At 42.7% G+C, this 27,960-nt stretch overlaps 2 protein-coding genes across 2 annotated transcripts; both read right to left on the minus strand.

Annotated features, from left to right (window-relative positions):
* Nucleotides 1–517: 517 nt before the first annotated feature.
* On the minus strand, nucleotides 518–15,597 carry LOC310772615 (CCR4-NOT transcription complex subunit 9; the record flags this gene model as incomplete). Its single annotated transcript, XM_083632461.1, has 8 exons — nucleotides 15,547–15,597; nucleotides 13,648–13,827; nucleotides 13,021–13,136; nucleotides 12,038–12,147; nucleotides 10,427–10,536; nucleotides 9,439–9,537; nucleotides 4,418–4,509; nucleotides 518–686 (listed from the first exon to the last, which is right to left on the minus strand). Exons 1-8 carry the CDS (start codon nucleotides 15,562–15,564, stop codon nucleotides 518–520), a joined length of 894 nt encoding a protein of 297 aa, XP_083488587.1. The 5' UTR covers nucleotides 15,565–15,597.
* Nucleotides 15,598–18,699: 3,102 nt separating this feature from the next.
* On the minus strand, nucleotides 18,700–27,323 carry LOC310774062 (uncharacterized protein). Its single transcript, XM_083634122.1, has 14 exons — nucleotides 27,231–27,323; nucleotides 26,971–27,003; nucleotides 26,482–26,748; nucleotides 24,745–25,020; nucleotides 24,005–24,130; nucleotides 23,848–23,863; nucleotides 23,678–23,760; nucleotides 23,178–23,228; nucleotides 22,963–23,019; nucleotides 22,813–22,881; nucleotides 22,662–22,715; nucleotides 22,276–22,344; nucleotides 19,172–19,234; nucleotides 18,700–18,965 (listed from the first exon to the last, which is right to left on the minus strand). The coding sequence occupies exons 1-14, from the start codon at nucleotides 27,268–27,270 to the stop codon at nucleotides 18,958–18,960; spliced, it is 1,212 nt and encodes a 403-aa protein (XP_083490248.1). The 5' UTR covers nucleotides 27,271–27,323; the 3' UTR covers nucleotides 18,700–18,957.
* Nucleotides 27,324–27,960: the final 637 nt, after the last annotated feature.

The following is a 27,960-nucleotide window of genomic DNA, read 5'->3' on the forward strand; positions in this document are numbered from 1 at the left end:
CCTGGGAGCGGGGAGCCACTGTGGGGGGAGAGGGATGCCCCGGGCCACATCAGGGCCTGGGAGCGGGGAGTCACTGTGGGGGGAGAGGGATGCCCCGGGCCACATCAGGGCCTGGGAGCGGGGAGCCACTGTGGGGGGAGAGGGATGCCCCGGGCCACATCAGGGACTGGGAGCGGGGAGTCACTGTGGGGGGAGAGGGATGCCCCGGGCCACATCAGGGCCTGGGAGCGGGGAGTCACTGTGGGGGAAAAGGGATGCCGCAGGCCACATTAGGGCCTGGGAGCGGGGAGTCACTGTGGGGGAAAAGGGATGCCGCGGGCCACATCAGGGCCTGGGAGCAGGGAGTCAATGTGGGGGGAGAGGGATGCCCCGGGCCACATCAGGGCCTGGGAGCGGGGAGGCATTGCGGGGGGAGAGGGATGCCCCGGGCCACATCAGGGCCTGGGAGCGGGGAGTCATTGCGGGGGGAGAGGGATGCCCCCGGTGTCGTCGTGGCCTGGGATCTTGGAGCAGGGAGTCACTGCGGGGGGAGAGGGATGCCCCGCGCGTCGGTGACCTGGCCCTCCTGCAGGTTCTTCACCAGCTGGGCCAGCCAGCGCTTGGTGGTGGTGTCGTCCTTCAGGACCTGGGCGAAGGTGGTGTCTTTCAGCTGGTCCGGGAGGCACTGCCGGAGGGCTTCTCTGGCTCTGTACACCCCACAACAAACACAGAGCACAAACATAACAACTGCACCGTCTGGCCTCAACTTAAGCACCAGCCACGACAGTGATGGCTGCTATTCTTTTCACCTTGTGCAGTGTTTCCTCTAGGATGGAGTTGTAGCAGCGGGGGTGAAGCACGCGCGTCAAGTGTGCGTGTGAATTTTATTGTTGTACAAAAATAAATTTCACTTGCAAAGTGTGCCCTGCCTAGTCATGTCCTGTCTAGTAGGAGATACAATAAAATTGTATTTGGCAATAAGGATCTAGTATTCCTATAGTACTCATACAATATTCCTATAGTATTCCTATAATATTCCTATAGTGTGTGTGAGTTAATGTGGTGATAGTACCTGGAGTTAATTTGGTGATAGTACCTGGAGTTAATTTGGTGATGGTACCTGGAGTTAATTTGGTGATAGTACCTGGAGTTAATTTGGTGATGGTACCCGGGCCCCGTTCCAATACCCATACTTGTACTTCTTTCTTGTAGTATGTACTGCCGCTGCCCTCACAAAGTATGGATTGTAGTGTGCAGCATGCATGCAAAATGCATACTATTGGGACACACTACATCTGTCGTCACGTGAGCTTCCTGAACTCCGACCTCTTGCTCACTTCCGCCGACGTCCGCAGCGCCACATTTGAGTTTTTTTTTTTTTTTTCAATAAACAAAGTCTGGCAGTAACAAACAGTACATTATACAAAAAATTCAGACTAAACATTTACAAAATTGGAACAGACAATCAAATAAACAAAATAAAATAAATAAAGCAAAAACATTAAGTCAGAGATCTAAACAGGAATCAAGATATGCATGTTTTGGTACACACCATGCTTGTTTGGTTTTAACATATTTCAAGGCTTTCTTAAAGGTAATTATCTCATTCATGAACATGCAGCTCAGTCAGTGCGACGTAACTCCAGTAGGTGGCGGTAATGCACAAAAAGTTGTTTGCCAACCGCCATAAAACATTAGAAGAAGAAGAAGAAGACATAACTTCCTGCTGCGCAAAGGATTGTGGGGAAGTTTGGCTGAAGCAGCATGCATCGATGCATACTCCGAAATAGGAGCTGATGTAGTACAACATCCTGGTACTCTTGGCATACTGCATCTGACATTCTATGTATTGGGACATACTAAATCTTTTTTTGCCTACTAAATAGTATGGAAGTATGGGTATTGGAACGGGGCCCTGGACTTAATTTGGTGATAGTACCTGGAGTTAATTTGGTGATAGTACCTGGAGTTAATTTGGTGATAGTACCTGGAGTTAATTTGGTGATAGTACCTGGAGTTAATTTGGTGATAGTACCTGGAGTTAATTTGGTGATGGTACCTGGAGTTAATTTGGTGATAGTACCTAGAGTTAATTTGGTGATAGTACCTAGAGTTAATTTGGTGATAGTACCTAGAGTTAATTTGGTGATGGTACCTGGAGTTAATTTGGTGATAGTACCTAGAGTTAATTTGGTGATGGTACCTGGAGTTAAGTTGGTGATGGTACCTGGAGTTAATTTGGTGATGGTACCTGGAGTTAATTTGGTGATAGTACCTGGAGTTAATTTGGTGATGGTACCTGTAGAGATGCAGCGGTATGATTTTTTGACGGTATGATAACCTTGGAGAAAATTACCACGGTTTCACGGTATCACGGTATCGCGGACCTTTATGTATTCTTGTCAAATATGGCACAAAAAAAACATTTTTTTTTTACCATGAACAAAATGATAGTTGAATGGGGACCATGATGACAAAAATATCTTTGGCAATGAAGTATGCCACAGCATCATTTAATTATTTGGCATGTTTGGATTTGGGTGCATAGGCAAATGCATGTTGAATTGTTGGCTGGTCTCTGCAGCTGTTGATGTGGATACCCCTCCGCTGGTGCCAGTACTACTGCTAGCCTAAAAAAAGAAGAAAAAATGTTAATGTAACCTACATCTGTAATGACAGTTAACTGTTGCGAATGTGTGTGTGCTTGGATATATAACAGTACAGTACTATTCTTACTTATCATAAATGACGATTTATTTAATCTAATTTTATGTAAAACTAAAACACATAATATCAAATAGATGCTTATCTTTTGTAAAAATCGGATGGACACTGACTGCACTGGACACAAATGATTGTTTCACGTTGATGGCGCACACCCCCACTCACACACCCCCCTCTCCCTCTGTCTCACACATGCCTCTGCCCCTGTGCTGAGCGCTTGTCTTTTCCCCCTCTCTCTCTCTCACACACACACACACTGTTTGTGCCTCAATTCACTGGCAGGCTGGAGGAGTCTTAGTTTCTACATTATTGAACGTTACTTCTCTCTCTTCAGTGCAATATGTTTTTGATAACGAGGCGCTGGCCAGCCTGGCCTACACAAGACGTGATCACTCAGTCAAGAAGTAACGTTACGTTAACGTTAGTCAGCTGATGCTAATTAGCCAAGTTAACGATAGCCTATGATGAGTCATGAGTGTTTATCTTACGTTAATGTTAGCTACTCCTCAAACCTGCCGGTGGAAATGGTTTAGCGTTATGTCCGATGTGATGCATGATGAAGCAAGACAACGTTAAGTACCTTGAATTTTGCAAATGAGGACGACTGGTGTTGATGGGCTATCATGTTTGAGGTAGGCTATTGCCTCCTAGTGCAGCCACTCTTCGCCTGCATGTCTTGCATGTTGGCTGTCCTTCCTCCTGTAAGCCCTGGCCATCCATTTTTCTGATAACCAAAATAGTCCCACACTACCGATTTTGTCCTTTTTTGACTGGGGAAAAAGTTCGGGGGGTTCTTCACCTCTCTGGCAGCCATTGTCATGCGGCACGCCACTCACACAACAATGATGACTCGTTGATGATGATGACGCAGCTGCGGCCTGCCAGCTACTGATTGCTCTACACACACATGCAGCAGGGGGAGGGGCCGCGTAACTGCACTCTGTCTCTGCAAGGGACCTGGGCACTTTCTCTCAGGGAAACAGCTGATACCGTGGAGAAGGTATGACGGCAAAATTTAGTGGTTTTGATACCGTGGCTTTTTCAAACCGCAGTATACCTTCAAACCGGAAACCGCTGCATCCCTAGGTACCTGGAGTTAATTTAGTGATAGTACCTGGAGTTAATTTGGTGATGGTACCTGGAGTTAATTTGGTGATAGTACCTAGAGTTAATTTGGTGATGGTACCTGGAGTTAAGTTGGTGATGGTACCTGGAGTTAATTTGGTGATGGTACCTGGAGTTAATTTGGTGATGGTACCTGGAGTTAATTTGGTGATGGTACCTGGAGTTAATTTGGTGATAGTACCTAGAGTTAATTTGGTGATGGTACCTGGAGTTAATTTGGTGATAGTACCTAGAGTTAATTTGGTGATGGTACCTGGAGTTAAGTTGGTGATGGTACCTGGAGTTAATTTGGTGATGGTACCTGGAGTTAAGTTGGTGATGGTACCTGGAGTTAATTTGGTGATGGTACCTGGAGTTAAGTTGGTGATGGTACCTGGAGTTAATTTGGTGATAGTACCTGGAGTTAATTTGGTGATAGTACCTGGAGTTAATTTGGTGATAGTACCTGGAGTTAATTTGGTGATGGTACCTGGAGTTAATTTGGTGATGGTACCTGGAGTTAATTTGGTGATGGTACCTGGAGTTAATTTGGTGATAGTACCTGGAGTTAATTTGGTGATAGTACCTGGAGTTAATTTGGTGATGGTACCTGGAGTTGTCGGACAGGCGTAGGTAGCAGCGCACCACATGCTTCAGCAGGCGGGCTGAGGGCTCTTTGGAAAGCTGGAGAACCATTTTGCCCTGAAATAGAAGGAGGGAAGACATAAGGCCAAGATGAAAGAATGTACACTTCAATTTAATTCTGATTGTATTCAGGGCACACCTCATGGGTCCATTTGATTTACGCTGCAGCTTCTTGAAGCTTTAAGCAGTATCCTCATACTGTCATTATAGGCCACTGTGAGTCTACGCATGCTGCCTTTTCTGTAGTAACGCCACAGGTGGGCAGCATATAGTGTATAGTATAGTAGTGTATATATAGTGTATATATATATATAGTGGGCTACAAAAGTCTTCACAGCCACTAAACTAAATGTACGAGCCAACATGTTTGCTGCTTACATGTATGCGTACAACTTTCGACACTGTAAATGTCCATATAGCAAATAGATCTTTATGGCCTAACTATTTAGCCTTATTAAACACATGAAAGGAAATGCCAGACAGGAAGAAATCAGGAAATACACATTTTCTGTCCTCTCTACTTCTGACAATCATAATATTACTCGTATTTGCATTATATTTGAAGTCGAAATCTATACTATATTGTGAACACACCCTCAATAACTGTTGAAGACCACCACTACATTGACAGAACTAGAACGACCGCACCGCGGATATATGCCTCCGCCAACAAGTGAGTAGTTGATACCCATGTCTGTCAAGACTTTTGTCTGAGAAATGTGAAGAATGTGAAGAAATTCCGTCAAGGCGTTAATGAGATATTGCATTAATGAGCTTAGAAATGGCATTTGTGAGATCACAGTGACCTTGACCTTTGACCACCACAATGTAATCAGTTCATCCTTGCGTCCAAGTGGACGTTTGAGTCAAATTCCAAGAAATTCAATCAAGGTGTTCCTGAGATATGGTATTAACTCATTGAGTGATTAATGGAAAGATTAATGCACCTTAACACATTCAGTGCCAGCGACGCCATATGGCGTCATTAGAAATTTACCGTACAGTGCCAGCGACGCCAAATGGCGTCATAACTCGATTTTTTTTTTTTGACGGGGGGGTGTCGATCTATGCCTCTTACATCGCCTCTTACAATATTCAGAGGTATTGAATGTGTCTAACCTATTTTACAGAACCCTTAGGTGGCGACAGCGCTCTCCAGATGAGAGAACGTGGAGTGAAACACACAGAAGAAGTCATTGGGGGGAAGGAAATCGCATCGCATCCGTCCGTATGCAGCGGCTTCATTGAAGCAACGTTTAGCTGTGCCCCTGCAGCAGCCAATCTGCTATCACAATTGAGCACCTCGATGTCCGCTGCAACAGCCTCCGTGTCCGCTGCAACACATGATCAGCCGTGGATTTGTTATTATTCTCAACTCGAAGCATGGGAGCTGGTACACGCGGCTGTAAAAAAGCAGGATCTAGCGGACTTTTTCAGTGCTGAGCACAGGCAGAGAAAACGAGAAAACAGCAGAGCAGAGAGACACTCCTCCCACAACGGGGGGGGGGGGGGGGGGAGGAGGAGGGGGGGAGGTGGGCACGCAGAGCCAAGTACACAACACAGACCCAGACAGCAGGACAGGGTTGGCAAACGCAAGCCAGAATATCCGATGCCCACCAGCAGCAAAAGATCAGCAAGAAGCTGCAACCAGCAGCGCATGCAGGCGCCAGCGCTGCTGGTTTCAGCTAAAAATATTATTCTTCCAAACAAAATTCCCTTGCCTTCACTGTTTTATTGAAGGAAATTATTTTTGAGGTGTGACTACATCAGAAAATTAGCTTCAGAGTCAGTGATGTGCTTGAAATGTTTAATTTCACAAAAGGCTCATTATCTCAGCTCGTAGAAAAAAAGCTCTTTTTTTCGTTCAATCAAGCTATCTTCTCCGGCTCATAACTAAAGAACGGAAAATGGGATCAATAAACTTTTTTTTGCAGGTGATAGAAGAGAGTCTCATCGTTATTTGTGCGTGTTCAGTGTTTACATAGTAATTATTAAAGAAATTATATGACTGTTTTAAAATGCATTGCGGCCTATGTGGCACAGCAAGCAACCTTTTGCCCAAGGGCCGTGGCACTGAAAGTGTTAATGCCAAAACAAGTTCCTATATGTTACATAACATAATGGCGAATAAATGATATCTGATTCTGATTCTGATTCTGAGTGCCAGCCACTTTTGGAGAACGGACGCTCCCAGTGCCAGAGTTTCAGAGCGTTTTCAGTGATTTCTCGAGGCCCACAGAATATTGTGTGATATTACTATGTAAACACCGAACACGCACAAAGAACGATGAGACTCTCTTCTATCATCTGCAAAAAAAAGTTTATTGATATCATTTTCCGTTCTTTAGTTATCAGCCGGAGAAGATAGGTTGATTTCAGCAAAAACACACGTTTCAATTTAGAATCTGAGATATTCAGCCTTTTGTGAAATTAAGCATTTCAAGCACATCATTGACTCTGAAGCTAATATTTTCTGATGTAATGACACCTCAAAAATAATTTCCTTCAATAAAACAGTGAAAACAAAGGAATTTTGTTTGGCCAAATAATATTTTTTAGCTGCAACCAGCAGCGCTGGCCCCTGCGTGCGCAGACCCTACACCTTCTTGCTGGTCTTGATTTACTGCTGGTGGGCATCAGATATTCTAGCTTGTTTGCCTGTCTCTGTGCTTGAGCCTGCTGTCTGGGTCTGTGTTTACTGTCAATGGTTGTATGCTGTAGTGCCCTGCGTGCCCCACCCCCCTCCTCCTCCTCCGTGGGAGTGTCTCTGGGGCTCTGCTGTGTTTGCTCTGCGTTTGCTCTGCACTGAAAAGTGCGCTGCACCCCGCTTTTTCACAGCCTGTCGCCGGCCCCCAGCTGAGAATAATGTAACTTTTCAGAAAGACGCTGGTGTCGGCAACTAAATCATATGGAGGGGCTATCGCAGCGGAGATGGAGGGGCTCAATTGTGGCAGCAGATTGACTGCTGTTCACAGGCACAGCTAACGTTATGCTTCATGCATATCGATGCGATTTCCGTTTCCCCATGACTTCTTCTCTCTTTTTTCCTCGCCTTTCTCTAATCTGGAGAGCACTGTCGCCACCTAATGGGTCCCTAAAATAGCTTTTACACATTCAACATCCACCATACTTTCACAGGAGATGGATCTGGCTTTGATCCACGTCCCACCGTCAAAAAACGCAAGTGACGAACATACTCGTCCTTGGCACTCTACGTTACTAAACGAATTGACGAACATACTCGTCCTTGGCACTCAATGAGTTAACGAGCTAGAAAATGGCGGTCGTCAGGTCACAGTGACCTTGAACTTTGACCACCAAAATCTAATCAGTTCATCCTTGAGTCCAAGTGGACATTTGAGGCAAATTTGATGAAATTCCGTCAAGGTGCTCCTGAGATATCACGTTAACGAGCTTGGAAATGGCGTTCGTGAGGACACAGTGACTTTGAACTTTGACCACCAAAATCCAATCAGTTCATCCTTGAGTCCAAGTGGACGTTTTAAGCAACAGACGGACGGACAACCCAAAATCATAATGCCTCCGGCCTGGCTATCGCCGACGGAGGCATACAAATACATTAGGGATGTCGAAAATCATAATTTTTCTTGACCGACAACCGACACTCATTAGCCGACAACTGTCGGTTAACCGAGAAGATTAAAATGCGCTATTTTACTGTCTGTGCCCCATTAAACCATTAGGCTACCAAATGCTTGATTTTTTTTCAGTAGAAAGCGTTTATTTTTACATCTACAAGCAGAAAAAAACACATTAACAAAACGAGAAGACAAGTTGAACCCTCCAGCCATCTAAACAAAAACATTCCTCCGATAGGCTATACTGCTTAGAGCTGCACGCATTGCATATTAAGGACACGTCAATTGACACGCAGCCGCCCCGTGAAGTACTGTTTGAGCGGACGACAGCCCAGGCTGCAGGCGAGGGCGCACTGACAAAGTGCGCAGCATCACTACAGTATCTTCTCTTTTAGCAATAGTCTCACTAATCCCACAGTGGTTTACCTGCTTTTGAGATCTGCAAAAAATAGTTTGCTTCTGTCTCACCCGTTCGCTCTCTCTCTTCACACACGCGGCGAGGGCTGTGCTCTCTGTGCCTGGCAGGGCTCCACAACATTATAAAAACGAGTCAGCACTCCGCACGCAGTATCTTGTGAAACAATTTATCCGAACTGCCATGTGTTGGACAGTAACGTTAACGTTAATTGATACTTTTCAATCGTCAATTCGACCGCTTCATGTCATTTTTTGTAACACGGTAAAAACTACTGTTTCATCATTGAGTGCGAGCGTATGCATGCGTGTGCATGATGAACATGCACTGAAGAGAGGGAGGGAGAGAGTTGCCAGCCGCAGCAAGCACGCCACGCACACGCACATGCAAGATGTGTGTCCCGGCCGTTAGACCGAATGAGACAGTGAAGAAAAAGTAGGCTAATGACAGCACACACGGAGTTAACAAAACTATAGAACATGTATGAGCTGATTGTTTCGCTGGGTGTGTTCATCATTCTGAAATGGTCACAGAGCACATCTGAGCTGTGTGCTCAGACAGGAGCAGCAGAGGGGCGTGGCAGTCAGTGCGCTCACTTCACTATGACTCTGTGTGGCTGCAGCAGGTGTTCAGCTGTGTGTGTGCTTCGCTGCGGAATGCGTTTGATCAGACATCAGGTAGATAAAATCAACATGAACCATGTGTTTATTTCCAAATCTAGCTTGATTAATACTTGCCCCATCGTTTAATATACTTATGTTACATTGCTGACCACGAAGGAGGGGGGGGAATCGCCACATTGGCAACACTGTTATATGCAAATTAACATGGAAATTGACCGTTTAACCGACATGCTTAACCGACCAAAGACGTTCTCGGCGGTTAACCGGTTAACGGTTAACCGTCGACATCCCTAAAATACATAAGTACATACATAAGTATTACATAATAATTAAGGCATGAGGAACTTACAAGAATCATAGCGACATGGGAGAAGCGCTCGTAGGTTTGACAGATGTATGCCAACCCCGTGTCGTCCAGGAGGATTTTCTGCAGTATAAAGGTTGCAACCTAAGAAGGAAAACAAGCATTTGTGGTGTTAAAGCACATGTGTCAAACTCAAGCCAAATCCGGCCCGGCACCTCATTTTATGTGGCCCGCGAGAGCTGGCAAAGAATACAATTTGCACAATACAATTCTCCGCAATGCGGCTAAAATAGCTATTGTTAAATCGAATAAAAGTTTTAGGCTACTAGTTGTCTGTTTGCCATTGTTTTCCCTATAATTCTGCTTTCAGAGCTAGTTAAGTTATTCATTTAAGTTATTCATTAATTAAGTTATTAGTAAAGAACAATATTAATCGAATCAGAGGCAATATGAAATATTATAACACGTAGTCTAGATACATTTATATTGCGTTAGATTTACAACCGGCCCTTTGTGGACAACCATAATGCTGATGTGGCCCGGGATGAAATTGAGTTCGACACCCCTGTAAAGAGTAAAATACAGAATCTCTCTTTTAAATAAGTACTCACCCCCCCTGGTCTGGGACATGAGGCGGCTATCTATTATGCAATGGTTTTCCAGCAGACAGTTAAGGTATCCTATGCTATGATGTGAACTTGGACAGCAGATTTGAACATTGATATCATAGAAAAAGAGAGTGGGATCATATATTTGAAAACAGGGGTGTAACCCCCGGTGCTGTGGCTAAATTCCCCCATCATGGCCACCTAGCTGCATCACCCAGGTGGGTGCTACACATCGGTGGTGGATGAGATGAGTTGAGTCTGTATTTCTTTAGTTTTACAGTATCTGTATCAGTGTCTGGCTTCTGGTTTTAAACATCACTTGTATTCTTGTATTTGAATTTGTAGTGGTTTAAAATCATACCCGCTGTAGTGGAAAACTAGCTGGCTGGCTACAGTAATACGGCTCATTGATAACGTCAGGGTACCGTTTTAGACAGTTCACTGCCAGACTCCATGATGCGAAGGCACAGGGGGATGATCTCCGTGGTCAGCAGGAAGTTGATCACCTCCTGCTCGTCTGTTTTCACCAAAGCACCTATAGACGCCAACCAATGGGACAAAAACATTCAAATTAGGGATGTCCGATATTATTGGCCTACCGATATTATCGGCCGATATTAGCATAAAAAAATCGATATCGGAAAATATCGGTATCGGTTTTCATGCCGTTTTTTTTTTTTTTTTTTTTAAATACAGGGGGAGTCTCACTGAGAGCAATGCTCTCTTTTTCAGGAGTGCCCTGTTCACATTCACACACACATTCATACCTGGAAGCTGACCAGTACAACCACAGTCTGATCTGTTGGCCACTGAGCAGCTCCACTGGAGCGGTTGGGGTTAAGGGCCTTGCTCAAGGGCACCTCAGTGGTGGTAATGAGGGAGGGGCAAGCGCTGCCTTTTCACTTTCCCCACCCAGATTTATCCTGCCGGTCCCGGGGATTGAACCGACGACCTTCTGGTCACAAGCTCGCTTCTCTAACACTTACAACTTTAACACAACATGCATATTATATATTAAACTCTTCAGCTACATTATAAGCTACATTATGTAACTTGTTACGTGAAATTTTGGTGGAAAAAAAGCCCGCTTATATCGGTATCGGTTGATATCGGTTGATATCGGTATCGGAAATTAAGAGTTGGACATTATCGGATATCGGATATCGGTAAAAAAGCCAATATCGAACATCCCTAATTAAAATTGTTTTAGTTTTGTAAATGCTGTTTGAGAGGATTTCCCACCTTGACAAAACATGAATTCTGGGGGGAAACACTGCATATTTGTAATTCTTTGCGTGGAAATCTGTTGACCACTTCCATTCAAATATATTGATTGAATTTATTGAGCCTTCATAAACCCATTGTAATGGCAAATTATTGATCAAGTGTGTATTGATTGATTAGTTATTGGCTATGGCAATTCCATGCTGTATTTAGTGAACTGTGTTCTTCAGTCATTGCAGGAGATTGCTGTACAGAATAGTTTCTGTGAGAACATATGTCTTGTTTTGGGAAGTGTCTATGGGAATAGAGGTTCCTGTGGGAACCTGTGTCTTGTTGTGACTATAGACTGGATTTGTTATGTATTCTAGTGAACATCAGATTAACTATGGACGTCATGGAGAAGTACTGAGTTGGAGGGAGGTTGAATGAACGGATCCAGAAGAGGGCGGGCGATAGTTTCAGTATATGATGTGAAGTAAACAATAATGCGGGGCTCTTGCATTGTCAAATGTAGACAAGAGGAGACCTCCGTGCACGGAGAGATGATTGTGGAAATAAAGAAAACCTCCTATGAACATTTAAAACGGATATCTAATTATTGATGAATCGGCAAGGCATTGCAGTGGATTTTTTCCACCACACCATATTGGTCAAACCCCAATTAGAAGGGTAGAAAAAAATGTACCCACATCAAAAGTCATTGGATGCAGGTCAACGATAACCGTGAGAATAAAAATTGAGGTTTGCAGACGTGCGACCCAAGAATTGTTTTCACTTAGTGTTAAAAGATCAATGGAACTCAGTTTGCTTACCTATGACCCCTAAGCTGGTGAGGCGGAGGTACTCAAACGGCCGTGTTTTGCTCACAGTATGTAAGAACGGGTAAAGGAAGAGTGGGATGTGTGCAGCCAGGAAGGCAGATCTGTGAGGAACAAAACACAACAGTGTAAGAGTTCAAGTTCAAGTTCAAGTTCAAGTTTATTAGTGTCCCAAAGGGCAAATTGAGTTGCAGCAGATAAAGGCATACAGATAAAGACACAGACAAGAAGAACAATAAGGTGACATGTTTACATGTTACATACATGTAGTTGATCCGTCACAGAATAAGAGGCTAAGTGAACGTCAGGAACCTTGGTTAACTATAGACTGTATATAATATGGACGTAGCCATCGTGATGTCACCCATTGGTTTGTGGGCTTGGCATTTTGACCGTCACCATCTTTTCTTTTCTTTTCTTTTTTAGAGAGCCACAGTGCCGCCTGCTATTGATCGGCGAGCTGCGCGATCACTGGACAGGCGACCTGTCAATCACGCCCCAAAACATAGTCTGCTTTCCTGTCTATTTTACTCAAAATGGGACGATAATTTAACAAATGAACATCATACTGTATTGAAGAAGAAAAAAAAATAGCGTTTGAGATCATGAACTCATTAGGAAAGTGTTTACTGAGGGCATAAGCCAAGTGAGAAGTCGGGTCATTTTCCCAGCTATGGACTGTGTAAATGGGTGAGTTATATACCCCCCCTACAGTTGTTATGAAGGGGGAAATTAGCTATAGAGACAGATACACTAATCAGACTTAGCGATCCGCACATTGATATCCAGTATAGGGATAATACTGTGTGAAGTGTGCTGGAACACCGTGAGGCTACTGTGGCCGAACACAATTTTGCTCGCTCACTCGCTCACAGACAGACACTTTGCTTTCTTATTATAGGATTCCATGACATTCAGCGCAATTTTGATCAGTTGAATAAATATGAAGGTGTGTTCTGGACGTGTTTGTCTGCTACCTGGTCTCTGGATGGGAGGCCACACACTGGAGGAGCGCGAGGGCGTTGCAGACTCTGTTGGACTGGTGCGCCGTCAGCGTAGGGGGGTTGATTGATGGGTAGATGTTGACAATTTCCTAGCATTGAAAGAGATGCAGGGGAAGAAAGTCAGTCAGGAAGTTCCTCGTGTGCTCCCTCACCACTGATCCGCAACTGCAGAGGAAATGGCCCCAGACTAGTCTTGCCATGGAGAAGCAGTTATCCACCAGACCTCACCAAAGGTGTTGAGAACGAGATAGCAGCAACGTGACAACAACTTTCAATCTGAACCGTCTCTGGTTGGTCTCACTCCCGTCTATGGGAAATTGTGCCAGCCACTTGCTGGCAGACCTCATACATGCAGGAATCCTGGTGGGAGTATAAGTATGGAGAAGAGGACAAGTGGCGCATCATCTCCAGAGTCTCCACCCAGTCTCCATTCCTCGTCTCTGAAATGGTGATCAACACTTTTTAATGGGCCTTAATTTTCCCTAAATTGATTGATCAACTTTTAATACTTTTCAAGAGCCAGCGGTTCATAGCTCAGAGACTACCTCTACATCACGTGACCTACTGACGACCTGTGGGAAAAACACTGCAGCGGCTCACCTGCAGCAGGGCAGCTATGGTGCCACAGGAGTGCCACAGCATGGGCGCCAGGTCTGGTACCGACTCGCGTTTCTTGCTGAGCTCCAGGAGCGCGTTCTCCCTGGTGTCTGGACTGGACAGCTCATTGATCCACTGGTAGATCTTCTCTCTATCCACTTGTGCCAGGGCTGTGGTTACAGCCTGAAAGCAACACAGAGTGCTGTGGTTACAGCCTGAAAGCAACACAGAGCGCTGTGGTTAATACAGCCTGAAAGCAACACAGAGTGCTGTGGTCAATACAGCCTGAAAGCAACACTGTGGTTACAGCCTGAAAGCAACACAGAGTGCTGTGGTTACAGCCTGAAAGCAACACAGAGCGCTGTGGTTAATACAGCCTGAAAGCAACACAGAGCGCTGTGGTTAATACAGCCTGAAAGCAACACAGAGCACTGTGGTTACAGCCTGAAAACAACACAGAGCGCTGTGGTTAATACAGCCTGAAAGCAACACAGAGCGCTGTGGTTTAACAGCCTGAAAACAACACAGAGCGCTGTGGTTAATACAGCCTGAAAACAACACAGAGCGCTGTGGTTAATACAGCCTGAAAACAACACAGAGCGCTGTGGTTAATACAGCCTGAAAGCAACACAGAGCGCTGTGGTTACAGCCTGAAAGCAACACAGAGCGCTGTGGTTTAACAGCCTGAAAACAACACAGAGCGCTGTGGTTACAGCCTGAAAGCAACACAGAGCGCTGTGGTTAATACAGCCTGAAAGCAACACAGAGCGCTGTGGTTTAACAGCCTGAAAGCGAAAGCAACACAGAGCGCTGTGGTTTAACAGCCTGAAAGCGAAAGCAACACAGAGCGCTGTGGTTAATACAGCCTGAAAGCAACACAGAGCGCTGTGGTTTAACAGCCTGAAAGCGAAAGCAACACAGAGCGCTGTGGTTACAGCCTGAAAGCAACACAGAGCGCTGTGGTTACAGCCTGAAAGCAACACAGAGCGCTGTGGTTTAACAGCCTGAAAGCAACACAGAGCGCTGTGGTTTAACAGCCTGAAAACAACACAGAGCACTGTGGTTACAGCCTGAAAGCAACACAGAGCGCTGTGGTTTAACAGCCTGAAAACAACACAGAGCGCTGTGGTTTAACAGCCTGAAAACAACACAGAGCACTGTGGTTAATACAGCCTGAAAGCAACACAGAGCGCTGTGGTTTAACAGCCTGAAAGCAACACAGAGCGCTGTGGTTACAGCCTGAAAACAACACAGAGTGCTGTGGTTAATACAGCTTGAAAGCAACACAGAGTGCTGTGGTTTAACAGCCTGAAAACAACATAGAGCGCTGTGGTTTAACAGCCTGAAAGCAACACAGAGCGCTGTGGTTAATACAGCCTGAAAACAACAGAGCGCTGTGGTTTAACAGCCTGAAAACAACACAGAAAGGGTTTCTCCCAGACCATACCTGCCATTCTTTCTTTTAAGGTGACAACCGTGGAGCCAGACTCCATTCAAAAAAGATGTCAATTTATGTCTTGCTCATCAGCAAACGTAGCCTACTAGCCTACACATACGCACCTAGAAAACCCCTTTTTACCTTGTATGAATCAATAAGGCACTCTGGTAAATACAACATTTACCTACAACTGGTTCACCTAAGATACACCACTGAGTGACCTAACAAAATGCACCACAAGCAGAACTTATGAACCACATCTAAAACTATTACTTGTAGAGCTGCAAGGTGTATTGGATGTATGCCGAATTCAAGAGTGGACATAAATATAAGTAAAAGAGTACTTATTCATTTTACACTATTGAATTGAGTGATTTTTTAATGCAGTTTTCAACGTCGTTAGCATAACGTTAGCTACCTAGCCTGTTACTGTACGCAGAAGTGAATGACACTGTGCAACTTACTGCTCCTGTAGCCAGCATTCTCTGCAGCGCGTGGATCTGCTCCCCGGTGGCCTGTTGAGAACCTATTTTAACTGGTCTCAGGTCTTTTGCACAATAAAAATAATACTCTGCTGAAACAGAGACGCGGCACTAGTGTGCAGCTGTCAGTCCGGCTGAAATGCGTGACGTCATTCTTCTTCTCTCAGGTCGCAGTCACAAACCCACACATCAAAGGTGCATACTGCCACCTGCTGCACCGCAGTGTGTAGCGTCATGGAAGTCACAGCACAGAGAGAGAGAGAGAGCGAGAGAGAGAGCGAGAGAGAGAGAGAGAGAGAGAGAGAGAGAGAGAGAGAGAGAGAGAGAGAGAGAGAGAGAGAGAGAGAGAGAGAGAGAGAGAGAGAGAGAGAGAGAGAGAGAGAGATCTATGTAGGCCAGTGATCCTCAACCTTTTTGGCCCCGGTGCTGGTAATGCACCAGGGGCCTTACATTCCCGCATGTCGCCAAGACTATTATGCACCTTTTTAGGCGACTAAATGGCGGCCGGCCACTAGAGGGCGCCGCTGCCCCACTAAGATTTGCCGTCATACCTTCCTCACGGTATCAGACAAACGTGCCCAGGTCGCTTTGCAGAATGCAGCTTACGCGCCCCTCCCCCTTGCTGCATGCCAGACGCACAGTAGAGAGGAGCTGTGAGGAGCTGTGCTGTCCCTGTGTGTTTACAATCATGTGTGTGATAAAGCAGGAGAACGCAAGGACCCCCCTGAACTTTCCCCCATCTAAAAACGTTGGCTGTATGGGAATATTTCGGCGTTTGTAAAAATACAGATGGCCATAGCCTCAATGCAAGACTCATCCGAATGACTGATGAGTCTCGCGTTGAGCCTAGGATGGCCAGGGCTTAGATCTGCGTGAGCACGACCCGTCGTAATTTGTCAAATTCAAGGTACATTAAAACGTTGTCTTGCTTCAACATACATCGCATCGCATAAACCATTATCACCCGCAGGTTTGAGGAGTAGCTAACATAAACGTCAGATCAATACTCTCTATAGGCTAACGTTACCTACTGAGGCAGCTAACATGGCTAATTAGCTAGCTAACGCGGTCCATCGATATACAGTCTGGTAGACAGATAAAGCAGTGTGTTCCTTCTGTTTTACACAATGTTAGCCAGCCTGCCTGGTCTCTTCTCTGTATATCCAGCTAAGAGAGGAGCTTGTGAAGATTGAACGAACATCCCCACAGTCAAAGCACTTCCCTGAGATATCTATATAAAAACGTTTATTGCTTTAATACCAAAAATAAAACCTCCAGTGTCTGTAAGCTAACGCTAACGCGTTAGCGATTAGCTATTGGCTGGTTGTTGTGTACACTTGTGTAGGCCCCATGTTATGGTTAGACCCGGGAGTTAACATTATAAAACACATTTCCTGGCATATGCAGGTAGTTGGAAAACCTGGTAAGTTCTGAAAATATGTGTCTATTATTGTGTTATTCCAGCTATCGTTATCGGTTGTTAGGTTAGAGTAATATGAAGCCGACAAAAACCGGCAAAACAGACAAGCGGTTAATGCTAGTCTGCTTCCATTAAAACCATTGTGTATTAAAATAAACGATAACGTAGCTGGAGTAACTAATAAAACACATTATTTTCTGAACTTACTTAAGTCCCCAACCAACTTCGCGCAGCTTTCTCAAAACAATGTCCTTTTTATTGCGGTCCATCGATATACAGTCTGGTAGACAGATCAAGCAGTGTCTTCCTTTTGTTTTACCAAGCAGTGTCTTCTCTATCTAAAACAGATCTATAAGGTGAAGAGCCTGTAGCCTGTAGATGATGGCTTGAGACTGGCTGCCACAGCTGTCAATCATCCCTTTTTATATGTCAAATAAGTACTTAAAAACAAACTGATCAGAAAAATGACCACTTGCACTGGCATTAGCATGACAATAACTATCTAAAATGATACAACCCACCTTTGGAAAAAATGCGTGACGATACCATGCACCGGGGCTATGCCAGGTTTCGACCTGGCCTTGTTTCATATAATCAAGGAGCCCTCATTTAGTCCACATCAGGTAGAGAGACAACAGAAGAACCATCAAAGCAGTCATTATATTATTCTCTAATTACACACACACACACACACACACACACACACACACACACACACACACACACACACACACACACACACACACACACACACACACACACACACACACACACACACACACACACAGACAGACAGACAGACAGACAAACATGGCTAATTAGTGGCCAAAATTACTCAAGACAGGTTCAGCACCCTGGAGAGCTCCAGAGTGGAGGAGCTCCGGAGCAGCACAGGTGACAAGTGGACTATGAAAACCCTCTGGGAAGAGAGAGCCAACTCTGTGAGCGAGGCCTGACTCAAATGGTCAGTCCCACAGGGACGCGTATTCCACTAGTTAGAATATAATTACCTGTCAAATGTCATCATGATACCACTGAAAGATGACAAATTATACTGAATTATCACCCTATCACCTATAGGGCATACCAGCTCTTACTCATTTTGCCCGGCCACTCCGCCGCAGCATCACCGCAGCAGCAGCAGAGAGATACAGTACAGTCTTTTGGAAGCTGAATAAGCAGTGTCATCAAGTCTGTGTTTACATAATAAAATCAATGGGAAATAATCAGTAGATCTCTGCACATCTTATTTTAAGAAACTTTAATAAGATATTTTTCCAGCTCTCATAATGAATAAAATCGAACAAGCAAAAGAGCAGTCACACATTCAGCTCATTACATTACGTCATTTGGCAGATGCTTTTATCCAAAGCGACTTACAATAACACACTTTTTGTCAGCAATAGAGCAATCAACTATGCAGCACAGTCTATGACAACTACAACTTCTGAAGGAACAGTGGTACAAGTTTAGGTTAGTTTTTTTTTTTTTTTTTTTAATAAGGAAAGAGAGAGAACGAAGTTAGATCAAGAAGGGCCCAGATGGAGCTCCTTATATTAACATAAATATCATACATTATTGTGCAATGAGGAATAATTCTCTTCTAGAAAAAGTGGGTGGTCACTGTTGAGCTATATAGGCTAAATGCAAGCACTTTCAAGTACTTTACAGACCTATATATAGATTGCAAGTGTGATACTTGAGAGGTGCGTACAATTATAGTGTGTGCCCCCCCCCCCTGTGACCCATACAGACTATAAGGCTGGAATATAGGCATATAATAAACTTGTATAGGTGCTCAGAAAGGCGATACAGTTTAAAAGGCATGTGCTTGAATTCGCATGTGAATGTGCAGTTACTGTGTGGTTGTATAAATGATACAGTGCCTCAGGTAAGCAAGAATGTATTCTCTTTTTCACATTTTCTTGTGGTCCATGTTGTCTCTCTCACTTTGGTTGCTGATGCACTTCTCTTTAGGGATCTGAAGAAAAAACACAGCAAACAACTTAAAAACTCACAGAGCCACAGAGATAAAGCCTACAGTTGAAGATGTATGAGTGCTGTCTGTCATTTTAGTTTTTCTTGTAACCCATTTATCTGTCGAATGCAGCATAAAAAGAAGACAAAATATGTATAGGATATGGCAGCATTAGCTCTAAGTATGATAAAAAAGAAAATCAATATTACCAAGAGTTGTTCCCGCGTTGACTTCAGAATCAGTATCTTGAATTTCAGCGGCAGCTGATAATTCTGTGGACCACAAAGCATTAGTTCAATTTACATTTTAGATGCACGTAGACCAGAGTATTTTGATTCTCCTCCAAATAAGATTGCCGCTGCCAGTAGGCTCAACTTTTGCAATGACAATGTACTGAACTGGTGAAAACACTATGATCAAAATTCCCAAAGTACTCGTACTGTACCTACAACAGTTACAAATGCATGTATACTGTACTGTCTTGGAATAGTTTTCTCCATATACTGTATACTACTTTGGAGAAAACTGCATGCATAGGCGGATTATGACATGACGGGCCGCTGGGCCTGGATGCATAGAGGCCTCCCCCTCACAGTGCACATGCACACAATTAAGGATTATCCATATCACATCGGGCGAGTGCCTTGTTGGGGACGGCACCACACATTCAAATTAAATTATTTATAAGCTTTGCCATATTTTCTTTATACATTAGGCCTCAAATTAATCTTTAACACTAAAATAATATACCAGTTCAAGCATTTTGTGCGGTCAGAGAAAACCTGTTCACTGGAAGAACTGCTAAGAAAAGGTCGGCTGAAAACGACTTCCCCAAGTGTGCTCACCACAGTCAGGCTTTTCTTAATCCTGCCTGGTAACTGCGGGTGAGAGATCTTCACAATTTAAAGATCTCTCACCCTGTTACTAACTGTAGACTAAGTTCAAGTTCAAGTTCAAGTTTATTAGTGTCCCAAAGGGCAAATTGAGTTGCAGCAGATAGACATACAGATAAGAACACAGACAAGAACAACACAAAGTAGCATGTTAAACATGTTACATGCATGTAGTTAGAATAAATAAAAGGCTAAATAAAACATCAAGGACCTTGTTTGTGACACACAATGACCGATAAATGTGCAAGGTAGCATTAAAGTGCACAGCGATCAGTAAAGTGCACAGCGATCAGTAAAGTGCACAGCGATCAGTGAAGTGCACAGTGATCAGTAAAGTGCACAGCGATCCGTAAAGTGCACAGCGATCCGTAAAGTGCACAGCGATCAGTAAAGTGCACAGCGATCAGTAAAGTGCAGACACGCAGCGACCGGTAAAGTGAGGTAGTAGAATAAAGTGCACAAATGGCCAGTAAAGTGCACAAAGTAATGAAAAAGATAAATAAATCAAAACTAACGGCTCATATACTCCATTTTCATACGTAAATAGATGCGTCTGTTTCAAACGTTATTATCGTCCCTGCCCACACATACTTCCATGCGTCTTTCACGTTGGTATCATGTTAAGCAATACATTCACCAGTGGGCAGTAGAGAGTCAAATATGAGTATGAGTATGAGTGTGTATGTGGCTTTGCTGCGTTTCATGCGTATCCGTAAGCTTTCAGAGGACGGACAGAAAATGCACGAAATGAACGCAGAGTACAGACAGAAGGCTCTGTCCCTCTCCGTCTTTAACGTAGAGTATAATTGGGCCTTAAGGGTGAGAGATCGTTTTCACAACTTAAAGTTTCAAATTGTTTAAACTTTGACCTATATGACCTGTCTCTGCTCTACCTCGCTGTAAGAGAATATTGCTTATATTGTGAAGGCAGCTTTAGTCTCCATTCAGGCAGGCCTTTGAAAAAATATGATGGAAACAATGAATTGGAGTAAACAATGAATTTTAGCAAGGAGTCTTTGATATGAGTTGCATTCAAATGTAATACAGTATTTCTGTATGTAAAGCCTAACATGGCATTGCTAGGCTCAAGTCAATCTATGGTATGAAGTAATTTGTTGTTTGGTAGCTATATTGTCTTAAATTGTCTGTAGTTATGTGTGTGTTGAGCTTGTATTGTTAATGTAAATTATGAGGGTTTTGGGCCCCCTGAGCTCTTGGGCCCCTGGCCCTGGCCCTGGGCCCAGGCCTGGGCCTGGGCATCACACCCTCACTGACAAAGTCTCCTCTCCTCTTAGTTTGCTCTGGATCAGTTACGGGCAGAGGATTGGTCTACCGGCCAATCAGGATTGGTGTAGTGAAATAGGGCTTTCTGCTAGGGGCGCATGAGATGCTTCGCATAAGCGAAACACAGAGTGAATATTATGAAATAGAACCAGTACACTGTACACAGCTATTGTTACCAGTGTTGGGGGTAACTCATCACAAATGTAACATATTACATGTAATATATTACTTTTAGCATTAACTCAGTAATATAACTTATTACCAATATGATTTCAGTAATATTATACCATTTCAGTAATATTTACTAGGTCAAGTAACACAAGTTACAAATTGAGTAAATTTTTTGGGATCAAAGCACATATTTAAATAAAGATACAATCATTTCCTAATTGAATTGTGAAAATGTATGATGAAAATAACAAAGGAAAAGGATAACATTTTTGAATTTTCGACGGTTTACACTGACTTCAAGAGGGTTTAAATTATTTTTCGGGATGGTTCCGGGCCGGCAATGTCATTCAGCTAGTGCAGTTATTTTGGTGAAAGTAATGCAAAAGTAGTGTAAAGTAACGTATTACTTTCAAATGAAAGTAACTAGTCATATGTAGTATATTACATTTTGAAAGTAACTTGCCCAACACTCACTGTTACCAATAGATTGCGTTTTGAAACACAGCATTTTGAAACACAGATCAGCTTGTTTGTGTAAGAAACTGAGGAAGTGAATCTGAAACATCATGGCTAGACTACAAGAAAAGCTATACAAACATGTCAGATGGCACGGCAGGATATGAAAGTACTGGAGATGGCACATGCCCCTTGATTTGAATGGACATGACACTCATGGATATAATATGGATACAAATGTATTTAAAACACTTTATTTATACTCCAGCGATTATCTGGAACTTATCTGACACATTGGAAATATTTTGAATTGTATCATTATTAGAATTATCTGGGAATTTGATGACCCAAAGCAAACAGCCAAAATAACTGAGGTGATTTGAACTGAATCCTGACCCAGGATTACTTCTGGTAAAATTAATAACCCTAACCCTACCTTTTTTTCTTTTTATATTTCAGCATTGCTGGCTATTCTGTATTCATCTCATGTAAATAATTGTTGTACTCACCTTTCTTGTGAAAGTTTTTGAGTTCAATCTTAGAATAGGTGGCGTCACTGGATTCACCTGCAGGGCCGCCTGAAATGTAGATTTTTTTTTCTGCTTATTGGAATTTCAAACAATCATTTACTTCAGTGATTTCAGTGATTCTAGCATTTGCATTTCCATCTGTCACATTGGAAATATTTTAATTGTCTCATTAGAAATATCTGGGCATTGATGACCCAAAGCAAACAGCCAAAGTAACTGAGGTGATTTGAACTGAATCCGGACCGAGGATTACACCTGGTAAAATTAGTAGCCTACATAATGATGCTGTGATAGTTTCAGTGGAGTGTGTGTAAATTATCTTGTGGGTGAAGTATTAGTGAGGATTATGAATAAATTATTTTTACCTGCGGCTGATCCTATGTTCACATCAGAATAGGCAGAGCTCTCCGCTGGATCAGCTTAAATCAGATAAATGTATTTTAAAAAAGTGTTTTATTTTATTTGTATATGTCGGCATTGCTGTATTCATTTCACGTAAATCATTTTTGTACTCACCTTTCTTGTGAAAGTGTTTGAGTTCAATCAAAGAATAGGTGGTGTTACTGGATTCACCTGCAGGGCCGCCTGAAAATCATTTACTTCAGTGATTTCAGTGATTCTAGCATTTCCAACTGCTCCATGTTAATCATAAAGTTAATACTGTACCATTAACAGTGTCTTCAGAGCCTTTGATCGTTTCATAGACATGAGCATCACCTACAGCTATAAGTAGAAATAAAGACAAGGTCAAATGAATGGCTTTCATTCAGGACGCCTGAATGTAGATACCCCCCCCCCCCCCCCCCCTATTTCAGTTACTTCTGTTATTTCTGTGATTCTAGCATTTCTAACTGATCCTTGTTAATCATAAAGTACTGTACCATTTTCAGTGTCTTCAGAGTCTTTGATATTTCCATAGACATGCACATCACCTACACATCAGTAAAAATAAAGGCAATGTCATTTTAGAGATAGATATCTATACAATTTTGATTAGTTTTAGAGGCGTTGATTAAAACAATCAGCGGCTCTAAAACTAAGATGGTAGGCTACTATAAGTTTTGGTTAGTCAGGACCCAGGTGTAAGAAAAGGCATTAATAGTTTCATACTGTAGAGCCAACATTAGAAAGTACTGGCTTGGTTTGGTTCAGTGTGAAACAGTGTTTGATTATTATGTTTACCATCTGCGAGGTACAATGCTGTGTCACAACAACAGTTTATATTAAAAAAAATATTCAGTGCTAGATTTAACTATAAATCAACAAAAACTTCTAATCTTAAGGATTCTTAAAAAAACAGCTCTTGATTAGAAAGTGATTGTTATAAATGTTAGTGTTTTATTAGTTTTGAAAAGCAATCATTATTGGTTTGAAGGCTGACCATGGAGAACAGTCTGTCCATTCTCTTGATCTTCTCTCTGGGCTGTAGTGGAGCCCTGGTTGGAGCTCTGAGACTGGATGGGCCTAATAAATGTAGTAAATGTAGTAAATAACATGGAAGTTACCACTGTTATGATCAAGATGAGAGAACTGGTGCGGTGCTGTACTTACCTGCCACAACATAGATCTGTGAAAAAGATTTGTTGTTTTAGTCTTGCTTTACAAATTGTTCCTCTGCTATTCAGTATCATGCCATAAGAGATAGTTGCTCAGCGAATTTGAATGATCAGATCGGATTTTGAGTAATCATCTAAGGAAAAGGTCTCACCTTTGAACGTTCTGCTTAGCCACAGCAGCAGCAGCAGCACCACCAGGAGTATGACCAGTAAAATGACCAGTCCACTGATCAAACCCACAAGAAATGAAGAGCTTGCAGGCTCTGCTACGAGAGGTACTATTAAAGCGCGCACACACGCACACACACGCACACGCACGCACGCACACACACACACACACACACACACACACACACACACACACACACACACACACACACACACACACACACACACACAGAGTTTTGATTAAACTCGTAGAAGCTCTTTGTCAAGTCTACATTTGACTAACATTGAACACACGAATATTACGTTATTAAAATTACCCCGGTGACTTTATTTGTGTAGATTTGTTCCTTTTATACTACTAAAATCTGTACTACTACTCTGAGTAAATACAATTCTAAGAATTCACTCCTATTTTCATTGTAGACATCCAATGGTGTACAAATAACACTGGTTTTACACTTTGAAAACACATGCAATCTGTACGCCAAAGTCAAATTTTGCATGCAGTTGATACTTCAGTTGATGCTTCAATAATAGGGAGACCGGTACACCTTGCACGTACAACCCAGTCTCACATGGCTGGATCACAACAGGCTTGTTTGCAACTAGTAGAAAAATACCCAATTAGGATACAAATAAATATAAATTCAACAGAACAAATGTAATAGCATTATTAATTCTAAAGATCATGTATACATGTAGTTTTATTCCAAAGCAAACTCACCACGTTTGGTTATATTGATTGCATCACTTTCCTGTGTGAAGAAAACCGGGTCTCCTCTCCCTCCTCTGCACCTGTAGAGTCCTGCTTCTGAGACTCTGATAGATCTGTTGCGGTTGGGTGCACCATTCTCCAGGATCCGTGTGTCAGAGTCTGTGGTTAGTCTGTTCCAGTAGTACCTCCAGACAGAAGAGCCCTCCACAGAGCAGGTCAGCATCACACTGCCCCCTACTGGTATGGCTGTTGTGTCAGCACTCAGTGTGGCCTTTGGTTTAACTGCTGTTTGGTTTTAGAAGGAACACATTTTACAAGTAAAGTCACCACATGAAGGCAAACACAGCTATACAGTATGCACACACTGTACAAGTTGAATTATGCCATGCTGACAGCTACAAAGTGATGGGAACTCAGGTTTTTGACTTGCATTCAAGCTTGCTTGAAGTCGCACGTACAAACTGTCAGACTCCAAAATCTTAAAACTTTAAAACGACACTGTCCGAACATATAATTCATTGCATGAAGTTAGTTAATACATATTTTCATGATTGAAAGACCCCCTAAAGTCATGTTTTAAGATGTATATAAAATACTCTACTTTGAATAATTGTGTCTGGTTGCACAAAAAAAGTTAAATTATCTTGTTAAAATCCTTAAAATGGCTTCCCCTCTTTCTGCCTCATTAAAGGTTCCAAAGCAACCAATCAGGGTTATCTAGAAAATAACTTAATTCCTATGCGATCAAGTAGGGCTTTGAATGACTCTATAGAGACCAGTCGGTCCAATTTGAGAGTCCTGAATCTTGTTCCATCTATCAGGAGCATAAATAAAATTGACTTGACTTGAGTGAATGGTGGTTTGTGTCCATTATAACTATGATCCATCTTTGTATAAACTATCAGTTTCCATTTCCCTGAGTATGATGCCTATATTCACTGGCTCTGCCACAAAGGCAGAAGCAGGACTGTAAAGGATGACATCACTATCTATGCAACAGAAGAGCCTGTTTCAGTATCAGCTCAGTCACAAGATCACATACTGCATAATATAATATTATGTTGAGCAAGTGTTGTAGCAGCATATCACTGCTAAATATAATACAATCAGGACATTTTAAATTCCACATTGACATTCAAATTTATTTGGTTAATTATAGGATTATACAGATTCACCCTCTTTATAATTTCCTACAAATTAATAATGAGCCACATAAATAGGCTAAGTTAATTAACTTAATGTCCTCTTACAGTTCACAGAAAAGAAGACTGCATCACATAGTTTATTATAAATATCTGAACCTCTTGATTGTGAGGAATTAACTCTGCCCTTCTTATCATTTTTGTTATCGTATCCCTCATGATTGTGTGTGTGTGTGTGTGTGTGTGTGTGTGTGTGTGTGTGTGTGTGTGTGTGTGTGTGTGTGTGTGTGTGTGTGTGTGTGTGTGTGTGTGTGTGTGTGTGTGTGTGTGTGTGTTGGATGGTTAGTTCTTTACACCAAATAATATAATGTTGGATTACACCACCTGCTTAGCTTTTTCAGTCAACATTTAAGAAGGCTGAACCTAAAAAGTTCTTATAATGCAAAGTTTAAAATCCTAATTACATTTATACATCATACAAGCACAGTACCAAACAAGGTTATTATCATATATCTCCATGGGAGGAACAACATCCTTAATGAGTAATAAATAATTGCTAGGTGGTCAACAATATGGTAGTGATAAAATAAGTGCATTGACTTACCTGATACAGTCAGAGTGGCTTTATTGCTTTTTTTTATATAGCTTGTACGTTTGTGATGACCAGCACACTGGTATTCACCACTGTGGAGTGTTTCTAGAGATGGTTGTGTGATGCGTTTAGACTCTCTATAATCCTCAAATTCGTGACCATCATGGATTAATTTGTACCACCAGTCAGTCTCCTCTCCTTCCCTCATGTCACATATGAATGTAACAGACTCTCCAGTAAATACATGGGGCCGGTTGGGTTCAAGGGTCAGCACAGCATCTGTTCTCCCAACACAAACACATACAGCACTACACAGTTAGAAGGAACAACTCAAGCTTTGTTTTGAGCAATATACAATTTGACAAACTTAGTCATAAGTTGTGCAGAAACATACAGTAAAATGATATGCATGAGATAGTAAGATGAAGCTATAAATAATAGGTGGAGATTCATCTTCCCTGAATGAATAGATAAAGAGAATAGAGAACATTCTGTCATCACCTTGAGCGTGTCCATGGTCCAGGAGACTCAGCACTAAAAGAAAGATGGAGACCTCATCAGACACGATCAAACTGTCAACATGACAATCAACAAAGGCAATCGGCAGAAGAGCCTGACGTTCATCAATATAATGAAACATATTGACTAACATCCACTCTGATTCAAACTGTCAGTGACAAAGACATTAGACAAACCACTGATGCTCTGTTCTTTTCATCATTCTGTAGCATTTGAAGACAGGGAGTCAGTGTTGTACTCACAGTATAACAGCAGCACACAGAGCCAGGTGCACCCCATCATCCTCACGTCAGCTCAGCTCAGCCACTCTGTCTCTCTGCTTCTGACACCTTTCCCCTTTATACAGAGTGAGCTTAAAACGTTGTCTGTGTGCAGGAAGAGAGACACAGACAGCTGAGGGGAGAAAGAAACCACATCTCGTGCCAGTATACGTTTGTCAAACTTCTTCTGTATTATGAGGTTAGACCATCGCTGCTTCCTTCCTCTTTGTTGGACGAGCTCACAAAAATGTTTTGTTGACCTATTCATTATTATTATTATTTTTTTCCGTATGATCGCAGGCACAGAAAATACATGTAATTATCACAGATCCAAAAGATATTGGATTCTTGCAACAGTGTTTCAAATGAAGTGAATATGGAGTGAGAGGATTTTGGGTGAAGCAGTGGCATAGTGTAAACTATTCAAAGTGAATCGGTTCATATACTTTGATTTATAACATGGATTGGCTTTACAGAAATGGTTAATTATTGTACATGAGCGATGGGAGTGTACACTACACACGTGTTTACTTGTGCACACACATACATGCAATAGTGTGCATAACTGTGAATGAATGTTTATGTATGTGCAGGGTGGGAATTACAGTACACGATGGCCTCCGTTGCCCCTCCCTCTGGCCATGATGCCCTGAGGTCTCTAAGGCCACCTTGGCAGTGCCCTGCTACCAGCCTGCTACTGTCAGTTGCTTTA

Source organism: Poromitra crassiceps (genome assembly GCF_964638095.1).
Source record: "Poromitra crassiceps genome assembly, chromosome: 3".
NCBI lineage: Eukaryota > Metazoa > Chordata > Actinopteri > Beryciformes > Melamphaidae > Poromitra > Poromitra crassiceps.